Here is a 13155-nt window from a genome sequence, read left to right on the forward strand (position 1 = left end):
TGAGTTAGGAAAAAAAAAAAACTTTATGATAATGGATTGTCAAATTCCACGCAATTTCATTGTCATTATCATACGCAAGACAAAGCCTTCTCCACGCTTCTCTTTGGATATATTATCATAAGCACTTCGTTTTGGGTTTTTTTCTCCTCTTTTCGCCTGTTTTTGCGGATAGGAACCCTAAGGAAACGTCGCTCAGCTTCAGTGGGAGAGCCACGCAGTGTTTGGTGTAGACTCCGCGCGACGGGTCTGGTAGCGGACTCGTGGCTCGCTCTCGTCTCCAGCGCAGCCTTGAGAAACGAGCAACCTTTCGCTTTGTTTCCTTTCCTTATGTGTGACAGGGCAATTAAAGCTGCAATCTGTCCTTGCTTTTAAGTGCAGCGGAGCTATTTGAATGGATGCAGGCTTTGATGTAGCACTGAGACTGCGGGGAGGGGGCTGTTTAGGCTTGAAAACTACAATTGCATTAGTTATAATGCGCTCAGGAAGTCTTTCTTCTCCCAAGCTCCTCTGTTTCTTTCCTTCTCTTCTAATGACCTTCCCAGGCAATTAGAGGAGAAGCTCCATTAATTATCGGCTTTGGTGCAAGCAGACTAGTGCTTTGCAAAATCCACAGGAAACGTTATCAAAGCGCCAGATCCACGGGAGAGCGATTTAACGCTACTGTCTGCCTGCTTAGGATTCAATGTCTTCTTAATCAGGGGGCATCTGCGTTTTCCATCCCAGATATTTTGAGGTATTAGCAAAAGTTTTTTGGTGGGTGAATGTGGATGTTTGTGTGTGTGTGTGTGTGTGTGTGTGTGTGTGTGTGTGTGGTGTGTGCGAGCACGTGCGTCCAATGCCTCCTCATACATATTGAAAGATTGGCGCAGTCAACAATGTCATTGGATTAAGCAGCTGTTCCCCATGGGTGGGCATGAGACTGCTGCTGAATAAATGATTCTGTCAGATTACGTCAGACTCTGAGCCATCATGCCAGCAGCCTGGATGTGAAGGTGCAGCCACAGGGCGAAGACACATGTCATGTCGAAGCCTGTCCTGGCACGTACATGCGGAACGTAACGAGGGCCGAAATGTTAGAGGAAGGAGCTGCCATACTGTACATTAGAGCGCTACATGGGGCGGTACTGCACTACATCCGCTGTGATCAGGGAGGTGTACGCCCCACGGCTGCTTCAAGGCCCAGTGGTGGCCATCCACAGTTTAAGTCCCCCGTGATCCGTCCCTGCTCCGGTGAACGCATTGCGGCTGACTTGGAAAAGATCTCTTTTGAAAGCCTATTTCTGTTTGAACGCATTTCCAAATGGAGCATGTTGTATTGGTGTTATTAAGAAAGTTTTCAGAGATATGGCGGGGCGGGAGCGCGTATTTGCGGCAGATCTGGTGTAATTCCCTTTCTGCGCATAATGCCAGAGCTGTATTCTACGGAGCGTTCCCCCGCTTCTCGGATTTACTGCACGCTGGACCCGGATCACTCCAGACCCACGCCACCCCCGCCCCCCAACCTCACTCCCCGGCCACGCACATGCCTGGGTTTAACTCACAAAGACTTTGTTTGTTCCGCGTTTAGAGGAGTGACAGAAGCAGGCACCGAACGCTACTCCCGCTTCATCCCGCCAGCTGATGTGGGCGGCAAAGCCGGGATGAAAACCGTAAGTAGGATAAGGATAAGGACGGATGGGCGAGGGGATGGGAATGAAAAGTGGCCGGTGTCAGGCGCCGCTTGCCACATCATCCCCGAGACGCATGTACGCGGCGGGTCTGACATTTCGTGCCGCGGGACCAGCGCAAGCAGGCGCCGATGCGTCCGTGGCTCCCGGAATCGAACGAAGCCTGCCGAGAGGTCAGATTTCACCGAGGAGAGTGGCGCTGCCCAAGCATGTGATCGTTCGGAGTCAGCACTCCTTTAGCATTAATGGTGGCCTTATTAGTGTACGCGCAGTTCGGGTGGGCGAGGAGCGCGAAACGGAAAAAGGGGGATCTGCCCAGCGAGTTCACGTTCAGCAGAGTGTTGAATGGCCTCGCTTGCCCAAATGAAGGCCATTACCTTTAATAACTTTGGGGAAGGAAGAGGTCCACCCACTGGGCTCCATGGAGCAGGCCTACAGGCTCTTGGTGCAGTGGAAGTGCCTTCAAGGTGCACAGGGGTCTAGGGAGTAAGGATAAGGCCTGTGGGACATTGGGGTCGAATTCTCGGGGACGTAAGCAGAGAGGCTGCAGGTGGCAGGTGCTAGCAGCTGTAGGGAAAGTGGTTAGATCTCCAGAAAGTGGTTCACTGAGATGAAGCCATGTTATCAGGTGCTGAGGTCGTTGAACTGATGAACCTACTGAACTGTAAACTGTCCTTACCAGACTTCTGAAAGCACCAGGTACTACTAGAAACAGCAGAGCTGCTTCAACTTCTGGTGAATCAGAAAATAATAATACTTCGTGTGTGTGTGTGTGTGTGTGTGTGTGTGTGTGTGTGTGTGTGTGTGTGTGTGTGTTGTATATTACTTGTGTTTATTACTAATTTAACTTGTGCAGTTGTTCTCACGCTTTGGTTTTGTTTCTGCATGAGGGGAAAAAAAACTATTTCCTGGTTGGTGCAGTGAGTTTCACCTTTATGTCATATAGCAATCAACGTTTAAAGCAAAATAGAGTCAATTTAGGTTGACATGGTAACAAACAAATGCCAGAGACGTGGGTTAGCAAGGGGTCAGCCTTTTGGTCGATAGTGTTTTTCTTTAGCGCTTCAGCTAGAGAGGGTGAGATCCATAAAGGCAATCATGTTTAGGCCGTTACGGGGCGTTAATGAGGCCTGAAATGTCTGAGAGAATTTGATGTAAAGCAGAAGGTCGCGACGAGTGACCTTGGATCCACTGATTAAATTACACTGCCGCGGGGTCGATCTCACACGCGACATGTTTTTGATACTTTCTTGGCAGGGTTGCTCTGCCCAGGTACAAGGCAGCAGGATGGCCCTATCATCACACCCACTCACGCATTAACCTCCCACCTTCTCTTAAGCAATATTGATTACAGCCTAAAAGCTGTCAGCACTATGACACCATCGTACCTTTTTGAGTTCCCCTTGGCAAAACAATGCTCAAAATTAAAGTTCAACTTTTATTCAGGCTAGCTTGAATACAGAATTACAGTAAGGTTGATGCAGGTGAAGCAGAATATTGAACTGTCAGTATTTTTTAAATGGACAGAGAGGAGGAGTTCTCATGTACCTTTATTGTAAAATCCCTGTCATACACTTATTTTCGCAAGAATTTTATTGATTGGAATGATGGTGGAATTTAAACTCGGAGTAATCTATATTTCATTCTCTGTCTGATTGAAAGCCATTCTAAAATAATTTTGCCAGTATGTAGTGGCATTGATTTTTGTCCTCTTCACTATGTGTGCTTGTATTATGGAGGACAAGTTCTTTGGGAATTAATTGTTAGAACTGTTAAAGTACTGCTGAGCAGTGCCTTTGACTTCATGACAACATTCACAGCAATTATTATCATTATTATTATTATTATTATTATTAATATCTGATTTCCTAGTTGATGTTGGATGCTGGTATTGAGAGATTTGTTGAGGTTTTTTTTTTTTTTTTTTTAATAAAGATGTCAAATGAAGTAATTGTTCTCATAACATCAGCCTAATGATTGTTTTAAGGAGGGATTGCCAGGTGCATGCACCTGTTCATGTTCTCATTTTGTACATTAGAATGTGTATGTAGGTGTGTGTGTGTGTGCGTGTGTGTGTGTGTGTGTGTGCGTGTGCGTTCCTGACTCCAGATTTGGCATTGGTGTGTGTTTCTGACACAGAGCAGAGCCCTCACTCAGCCACCTGTGTGTATGTGTGTGTGTGTGTGTGTGTGTGTGTGTGTGTGTGTGTGTGTGTGTGTGTGTGTGTGTGTGTGTGTGTGTGTGTGTGTGTGTCTCACAGCACTGAGAGATAACCGAATCGACCTGGTTCGGGCCTCCTGGCAGGAACTCACTATCAGCATCCGTGAGGCCACGCTGGCGGACGAAGGCCTCTACACCTGCTCCCTGTTCACTATGCCCGTGAAGACTGCCAAGGCCTACCTGACCGTACTGGGTAAGAGCTGTGCAGCCCACCATTCCGCACATGACTCCATTTAGCAGTGCATGAACCACAGTTTTTTTATGGGTTGTTTCTGGTGTTAGGAACAGTTCAATCAGTTGTTGGTTGTCTGGATTTCTTTGAGCTAAATATGATTATATAAATTGAGACTGAGAAAACCCAGCAGTGAAACAGTTAAATATCTTTTAACTTCAAAGTATTTTTATAGGCAGCCAGGAATTGTCATTTTTTACATCTTAGGTCTATGTTACATTGTTTTATTGTTACAGAATTTTTAATCCATTTTAATGAGTTCAGAAATCTATGAAAGGCTTGACAGGAACGCAATATCACCATCACAAAATGCAGCCAAATTCAGTTAGGGGTCTTTTTTTTAAGAGTTGGTAGATAATTAGATTTTTACCTCATCAAGTCACAGGGGTGCTCCAAATGTAATGCTATCAGTGATCTGAGTTTAATGAAACAGATCCACCTGGTCACAGCCAGTCCCAGAAGTTCCTAGAAGACACTTTAATTGGTCCTTCTATCAGCATTCCTCTTTACTTTTGTCAATCAAAAGTCAAACAAACTCAATTTCAGAGTTCCTTTTTTGTGATATCACTTTCATTGTCAACACCACCATATTACTTAATTCTTTATTTCTAAGGTAATTATACACTCAATTACTCAATTACTTAGTCTAATTTTAATTACTTGGAGAATGCCATTAAAATCATTACAGAGATGTGTGTACATCGTGTGTGTGTGTGTGTGTGAGAGAGAGAGAGAGAGAGAGAGAGAGAGAGAGAGAGAGAGTGCAAGCAAGTAGAAAAGGCTCACACATTAAAGACTACTCATTGTGAATGTGGGTAAAATTAATTTACTCACTATGTTTAATGATGTAAGAAGGGTGATTAATAGACTTATAATTATCTGCTCAATTTTTATGCAAATAGTAAATTCTTAAATCAAAACAGCTTTCAAAGTCAGACAGCCCCTACAAAACAAGACGGATCCTTCTTTGACAGTCATTATCAAGGTTATTGGACCACAATCAAACACATTACATTCTAACAGTTCTCATTTGACCTCAGCAAGTAAGTGTGTTGTCAGACTTCATTACAAGTTGTATCACTACTATTTCTGCCTTAAGGTATAGAACAGGGGTGTGTGTAGACCGTGCTGAGACCAGAAGCTCAGCCTGACCAGATGTTGCTCAATTAAATGCTTGTGAAATGTTGTGAACAAAGAACATGAACATGAAATAAGAAATCAGATTGTGAGGTTCTCTACTATTTTACTAAAGCTATATGAAGCTCCACTGTATTGCACAAGTAGCTAATGTTTAATATGGAATGTAGCTGTACTTAACCAGTACACCTTAATAATACAAAATCCATCATGTCAACAGAAGCATACAAGCTGTAAAATGGCTAACTACTGTTATGTTTTTTTCAGTTTTGCCTTTGATTCTGGCTGATATCTGATCACTAATATACCTACTTCCACCAGTACACACATCTTTTTATGTATTAATCATATATGCACTAACATAATTTTAATAATCTAATGGACTGGAAGTCAGTCTTTTGGCTAATTTAACTTCATTCCAGTTTGAGGTGGTTGGTGCTCAGACATTTTTAGCAGTAGCTACTGGCTAAAGCCAATCCTTTCAGGAACAAAGTTAAGACCATTTTTGTTTTGAAAGGCCTTTAACCAAACCTCTCTGCCTCTACTGTGGTTTTACCTTGCGCATTTTTAAATATTGCTTTAACTATGCACTTTATTTTACTTGCTGCAGTTGCACTTTTATTTCCTTGAAGGCTGATTTTTAAATTATTCAAAATTCTGTTCTCTTAGTTTGCACCTTTCTTTTAATGTATCTTTTATTAATTTTTTATTTAGGTTTTTTGTAATTAACTTTAGTTTTCTATTTAAGCCCATCATATTTTACTTTATTTTAATAAATAGTTGTAACTTTCTTTTTATTTTTGGCAAAAAACCTTCTCAAGGTTATAGATCTCAGGATGTAATAAAGCTCATTATCCTTTTACATATTCTCTATTTTTTAAACTGTTGAGCACTTTGTAAGAATGTGATTAACAAATGAAATGTATTATTATTATTATTATTAGTAGTAGTAGTAGTAGTAGTAGTAGTAGTAGTAGTAGTAGTATAATGCAGAGTAAAGTTAAGTTTAACACTTGATTTATTTGATTAATATTTTCAAGAGCATCATCATAAGTCCAACATTTTTAACCTCACTGCAAGAAAAGTGATTAAATAAAGGACTGGGATACTAATATTAAGTTTAGGTGGCAAAGACTTGGTAATCTAGTTAATAGCCTATCAATAGGAGGTTTCATCGCTTCATGGCAAGAAGACTAATTAATGCTGCGCTTCTGTAACCTTGTCATAATGCAAAGGTGCTATTAAAAAAGGACCCAGAGCTAATAAACCAGCCCCATAGCCAGGGCATATTTATAGTGACTCAACACAACTTGAGCTACTGAGGGTTAAAGGCCTTGCTCAGGGGCCACGCAGTGGCAGTGCTTGAACTGGCAACCTTCCTGTTACTTGTGAACTACCTTATGCACTGAGCTACCACTGACCCGCACGCTGTTTGGTACATTTTACTTCCACCTGTACCATCTCATCAAATAAAGCAACGCAAACCGAAGAGAACTAGGACACTGCAGTGGACACTGAGACTCTGCTTTGTGTTTGTTATGTAAATGTGAACTGCGTGTTGCAGTTCTTCTGCTCTTGATATATTTGTTTAGGAGCGCGATCACCAAGCGGTGCCCTCGGGGGGCAGTACGTTTCGCAGAACTCCTCTGCAATCCAAAAGAACCCAATATCTCCTGGTTTTTTTCCAAATGATGATTCCTATTGATTTCCCGTATTTGTGTCTCTTGCTTCTCAGAGGAGCCTTAAATCTTTCATCTGAAACTCAGGAGCCTTTACATGCTTTAGACGTGCGTGACGTTAGTCCAGAGAGACAGAGGAAGAAAGCAAGAGCGTGAATACGCTCGCCGCTCACCCAGAATGGGGGCATTTACACTGTTTTCTACGAGTCATTTATTTGACCAAGAATTCCCACAGAACTGTAAAATAAAGACCTGTTTTCTTTTTTAGCTACGCTAATAACTGTGGAGTTAAAATTGAGATTGATGAATTGAACGAAATTCCCAACCTTCATTCAATCAAAGATCGTTTTACTCTGTGACACTGTCACAATATAATCAAACATCCTCTATGAATGAAAGGTTCAAATTCAAATTAACTTTAGTGGATAATAGCAATAATAATAATAATAATACTGCTAGCAAAGCTGGAGAGTCGAAAGAGATGAGTGGAGAATTCTGATCGAATGTTTTGGTTGTTATTATGTTCTACAGCTGCATGGGAGAAAATAGCTTTCATTCTCTCACATTCCACTGTGGTTCTTTTTGTCCACTAAAACCAGGCCCCAGCCTTCAAGGGCTTTCACAGACCACAGTGAAAATAAATCTGGGTTATGCTATCCCTTTACGAGCACATCAGTCTACTCTTATACTCTGTTGTTGATTGCTAACTTTAAAGTAGCTTAATAGTTCCCCTGCTTTATTCTGTCTCTCTCCCCCCCCCCCCCCCCCCCACCCCAGGGGTACCAGAGAAGCCTGAGATCAACGGTTTCACTAAGCCGGCCATGGAAGGTGACCAGATCACTCTGACATGTGTGACCTCGGGCAGCAAGCCCGCTGCAGACATCCGGTGGTTCCGCAATGAGAAGGAGATCAAAGGTAGAGAGCCACAGAGGAATTCAGTGTGTGTTAAATCACGGTTAACCACTTGTTTAATAATTCATTAAACGGCTCATTGCGTGTAGCCAAAAAAAACTAGAGACTTTGTTACATTTCGAGTCCTTTCCCTATGGATATGCCCCTTTTACTCCCATATGTTCTAAAGCCAGCAAAATCTACTTTCGTGTTGAAGACGGGCCACTCTTAAGTTCATAACTTGTCCACACATAATTACTACAATTCTGGAGCCACAGGGACCAAACACACATTATATGCAACCGTTGCAAAATTTGCTATATGGGGATTGAGCTTGCAAGTATGCCAAGATAGTAAGTACTGCAGTTTATTATTTAGTCATTATAGCAATGAGCTCAGTGTAACAGTACCTTACCACCACACATTAGGTTCTAATTAGTTTACGTATAGTTCAGCTCTGTAGACTCAATAGCTGTCATATATGTGACCCCATTGTGTCATTTTTCCAAAGTTAAATGATAATGATAGAAGATCATTTCTGCATAGTAATGCAGCCTCCTCAAACTGTGAGTTACCCACTCAGTGCTACACAGATGCAGTCAAGCTTAGGCACAGTTGTTATCCGTGGACTCAACATTTTTGCCTGCACCTTTCTTATATACCATGTTTATACAATATATGTAAATGTATATATGTGCAAATTCATGAACACACAAGATTTGCATTCAGTGCACAGAAATATATTTTACAAATGTAAAAAAAAACATATAGGTTAACAACCTCATCTCGATAGCGTGCGCGCTACCTACAGAGAATGGCTGCGTGTATCATGTGCAGCATAAATGCATGAGCAGTGTGATCTGTCGTCCCGCTGCTGTCTGATAATGGGGCAGGTGAAAGGTTGGAAGACCAAACAAATGGTGAGTGAGGCCCCGGGACCGGCTCTGTCTAGGACGTAGCGCTGCAAGCAGGAGGCATCGAGCGCTCGAGTGCTGCACTTGCACTTCTAAAAATAACGCTGTTCTAATTAGTGATGACTTTCCCCACGCCGGGTGATTACTGTGTCTCTCCCGTGCAGAAGCGGCAGTGCTGATCGTTTTGTTATTAGCACTTTACTTCTGAATAGTGGCTATTGGAAACTGCTTTTCGGGACCGAGTATCTGTTATTACCGGCTGGTGTTTAGCACCCTGAACACAAAGGTGAACGGAAACTGGAAGATGGAAGGCAATTCTAACATCTCACAGTGCTTTCTAAGAGAATCTGATACGTTTGAGTCATGCCTAGATCCTCTTAGCCGAAGTCTGATTAGAGACAAATGTCTACTCATTTAACCTAACTGTAATTAACAATTGATCAAACTTAATTTGTCGCTCTACTTCTGATAGGCTGAAAAGGTTTTATAGAATTATATTTCATCAAGGGATTGCTGATGGTGTAGATGGAGTCCTGTGAGAATCAGCTTATTCAGTTCAAATCCTGCTGCAAACCGTCAGTCTGATTTTCTCCCCGTATTGACAGATTTATGATACAATCTACCCAATAACAATCAAATTGTTTATCCTCGGTGAAGCAGAATTAGAATTCCTCTAATTAACTGGGATTATTTTAAGATGGTAAACACCTTTTTTTCGGGAGACCGGAGAGCATTTATAGAAGGCGCGTGATGCAAAAGTAGGTGTCAGTCACAACGGAACAGCCTGCTAAATATTTACACCTTCATGCATCCCTCTATCCTCCATTATAATTGGATGCAGAATTCACTCTCTTTCTCTCGCATGGCTTTCAAAGGCTACAGCCGGAGAAGCTCATTGTCGAACGTAATTATGAGCATACCTAAGTAATGCAACGCTATTATTCCCGACTTGAAGGGCACACCCGTGACGCGCGCGTCTTTGGTGCCGTGCCGCTGTCGCTCCCGCCTCTCCCACGGTTATTGAAAACTTTATATGTTTAGGTGGGAAAAGAAATGCAAGTGCGTGTGATGAAAAGGAAACAGAGCCTTTTGAGGTTAGTCGGAGCCGGAGGTTCTGTCGAGGGCTTCTCTGGGCGGGTTCCGCTCCAGTTACAAAAGGTTCGCGTGGCACGCGCCGACGGCGCGACCCGGCAGCTCGCGCAAATAACCCGCGTTTTTCCCCGCTCCTCGGCCGTGTTGCTTACACGTTAGTTTAGGTGGATGCGCGCTGTCGGCCCCGCTGTACGTCGGAGGGGCCCTTCCGTTCGTCGCGCGCCCCAGGATGGGTTTTATTTCTTGATTTTATAAGCAAGATTCCATGGATCGGATTTGGGGCGGGACCGGGGTTGGGTGGTTCTGAGGCGGAGGGCTCCCGACGGGCTGCCGAGAGCGCCATACGGGGTGAGCGCCGAACGGGACGCGCCGGCCGCAGAGGCTCTCGTCAGCGGCACGTGCCACTGGAGCGTGATGGATGCATTCAATAAAAACGGCACATCTCAGATATGCAAAATGAGTTTGCGTAGAGAGACATGGAAACGGGAGCTGGGGGGGGGGGGAGAGATGAGGCAAGAGAGGCCACTAAAATCTACAACATGGCCATGTTTGAAGCTGATGAAAAATGAAAATGGCACAGTACACAGAGGCAGGTCATGAGCAGCGTTAGCAGCGCTGCATCTGTCCACGGCCGCTGCTCTTTGCTCATCGCCATCACCTGAGATTTAGGCAAACAAAAGGTTATTAACTTAGAACTCCTTGGGCCAGCTCAGTTCCTGTCACCTGGGAATGTCATTTCTGGCACTCTCTGTCGGTGGGCCTGCGTGCTCATGCTGCGCAAGCATGATTGTGTGTGTGTGTATGTGTGTGTTTGTGTGTGTGTGTAAAGGTGAGGTGACAGCTTCTGTCATCACTGATTTCCTCACACTCCAACACACTCATGGTGTGATGAAGGCATTTATTTTGGAGCCCCGTTCAGGGAATTGCAGTCACATGATGCGAAACACTGAGGCTTTAGCACCATTCAGTCTTCTATTAAATCTGGGTCTCTAAGTTACAGGCCATCTCTCCTGCTCTCCCCCTCTTTTTCTCCCTCTCTCTCTCTCTCTCTCTCTCTCTCTCTCTCTATCTATCTATCTCTCTTATTCTCTCTTCCTTCCTGTCTTTCTTCCTCTTTCCCTCTCAGTGAGTTCCTCTGCGCCCATACCTCACACAGCAATAAGTCTGTATCGTTTTTCCACTCTAAGCAAATCTTCTGAGATCTCTGAGATCAAATATTGCAGAGTCGTTCTGCAAGAGCATCGCATCCCCTCTCTCCCCCCCTCTCTCCCCTCTCTCTCTCCCTCACTCATTCTCTCTCTGCCTCTTTCTCTCTCTCCCTTTGGTTTCAGTTGATGTGTGCGTGTGCCTATGTGTATGTGCATGAAAGTGTTGGAATGCACGCTATTGCCACACCTCATTTCCTCACAATTTACACTTGATTCCCTATTGTTCTTGAGTAATGAATTTAAAAGAGTCATAGATTGTGGAATCAATCAGTAACCATAAAAAGGAATTCAGCCTGTTGGGCTGTGGATAAATAATGAATAAAACATGGGTTTTAAAGCCAGTCTCTATCACATTCCAGCCATGCCCTATTCCTCCCTCCACACTCCAGAGCTCTTAAGACTTATTTATGTCCATTTCCAGCCTGATGTGTCTTGCAGAGTAATGCATTTTCTCTTTCCCACCAGTCAAATGCACAGGCATATGTTTTACATGTGTGTGTGTGTGTGTGTGGGTTGTGTGTGGGTTCTGTGTGTGTGTGTGTGTGTGTGTGTGTGTGTGTGTGTGTGTGTAAGTGTGCACGCGCGCGCACACGTGTGCATCCGCTTGCACACGTTCCGCTAAGTCGGTGACACTGGTATCGGAGACAAGGATCACAGACACGGCGGTGCTCGAGTTAAAACTTTCAAACAGTGAGTGAGAAAAGTTGGAAGCAGAGAGAGAGAGAGAGAGAGAATAGATTGGGGCAGAGAGAACTAGTGAGTGAGGATGAGAAAGAAAATGAAGGGAGAGAGAGAGCACAGAACTAGAAAGAGTGACAGAGAGCGAGCGACTGGCGGAGAGGCAGCAGAGTGCGCTGGCGTCTTCTCACTGCTTAAGCTTGCTCTTTCATCCTCAGTACGGGGCCAGAATCACAGTCCGGTTCCACAGTGCCGCGCCGCCACGCTGACGCTGGCGCTAATCCCTCCCGTATCAGCCCACAAGAGGAGCAAGTCATCCTCTCTGCAGTCTGGAGATTTAACGCCGCCTGGCGTTTCACTCTATCGACAGGACTCGGCTGGCCACGCGCGGCCATACGCCCCGCCGAGCCATACGTACGCGTGGCTTATTAAAACGGAGAAGGCCAGCGGCTCTCGTGCCCCACAAGAGCGCCACCTATTATTGTATTATATGAGTGACAGGACAGCGCTAGCTGTTTGTGGTCTGGCGATATTAAGCGGCGATATAGCATTTCAGACAGATAATTCTGTGACCACACCACAGCGATGAAGGTGATACCATTGTGGGTGTGGGTGTGAGGGAGAGAGAGAGAGATTATTAATGCCAGCTCTAGCTCAGGCAATCATGCTCACAAATCTGATCTCAGTCAGATGCTGGAGGCTCCTGGCAGCAGCGAGGCGGTTTGTGTGGATTAGCCAGATAACATTACACACAGCATCAGACGAGCCGGAGCGCCGCAGTGGAGCAGGTCCCACCCAGCCACGGCGCCGGCGACGAGGCGCTGCGCTCCTGCTGGGAAAGAGAGCGGAATCTAGGCCTCTAGGACATTAGTTCTGGTCTGTCACATGTCGAATCTTTTACGCTCGCGGGCCACGTGCTGCCCAGTCTCTCGGTGCGGGAGATTACAGCTCAGCAAAAAAAAAAATAAATAAAAAGACGCACGAGTCGTCTTGCTAAGCAGCTCGGAGGTTCGTTCCCTGCACCTGCACCCCACCCCAACGCGCGCCCGTGCACGAGCCACGTGTGGGCCTGCCGCAGTGCCACCCCCCGCGGCCAGGGCCGCGCGCGCAAGATGAGCACGCTCCGGGGTTTTTTTTATTTATTTATTTATTTATTTATTTATTTATTTATTTATTTATTTAAATCTTTCGTTAACCTGCATCATAAACCCCCTTTACCCCGCGCGCACACAAATTACGCACACGGGGGTGCGGCCAATGAATTTGGGCACGGCCACGGACGAGCGTTCGGCGTGAGTGCTAGGAGGAGCGCGAGGCGGGCACTTTTCTCCTCGCCCTAATGGGCCAAATGCAGGATGAACAGGTCGAATCAGCACGGAGCCCATCACCCCCCGCCGACCTGAATGCCTGCCGAATGGAAGCGAGCATTAAAATTCA

At 44.9% G+C, this 13155-nt stretch overlaps 1 protein-coding gene across 7 annotated transcripts in view; it reads left to right on the forward strand.

The window, feature by feature from the left end:
• The window catches only part of cadm2a (cell adhesion molecule 2a), a 216308-nt gene that overhangs the window by 186779 nt on the left and 16374 nt on the right, over nt 1-13155 (forward strand). For 6 of the 7 annotated variants that reach the window (XM_027024754.3, XM_027024756.3, XM_081702517.1 and 3 more), the window contains 2 exons: nt 3928-4080; nt 7713-7850. In XM_027024754.3, the coding sequence (XP_026880555.1) occupies nt 3928-4080; nt 7713-7850 (291 nt within the window). Of the gene's footprint in view, nt 1-1402; nt 1650-3927; nt 4081-7712; nt 7851-13155 lie in introns of those variants that run through there. The other variant, XM_027024757.3, reaches the window with a different exon arrangement.

The sequence above is a fragment of the Electrophorus electricus genome, chromosome 19 (genome assembly GCF_041902795.1).
Source record: "Electrophorus electricus isolate QZ-2024a chromosome 19, ASM4190279v1, whole genome shotgun sequence".
Classification (NCBI taxonomy): domain Eukaryota; kingdom Metazoa; phylum Chordata; class Actinopteri; order Gymnotiformes; family Gymnotidae; genus Electrophorus; species Electrophorus electricus.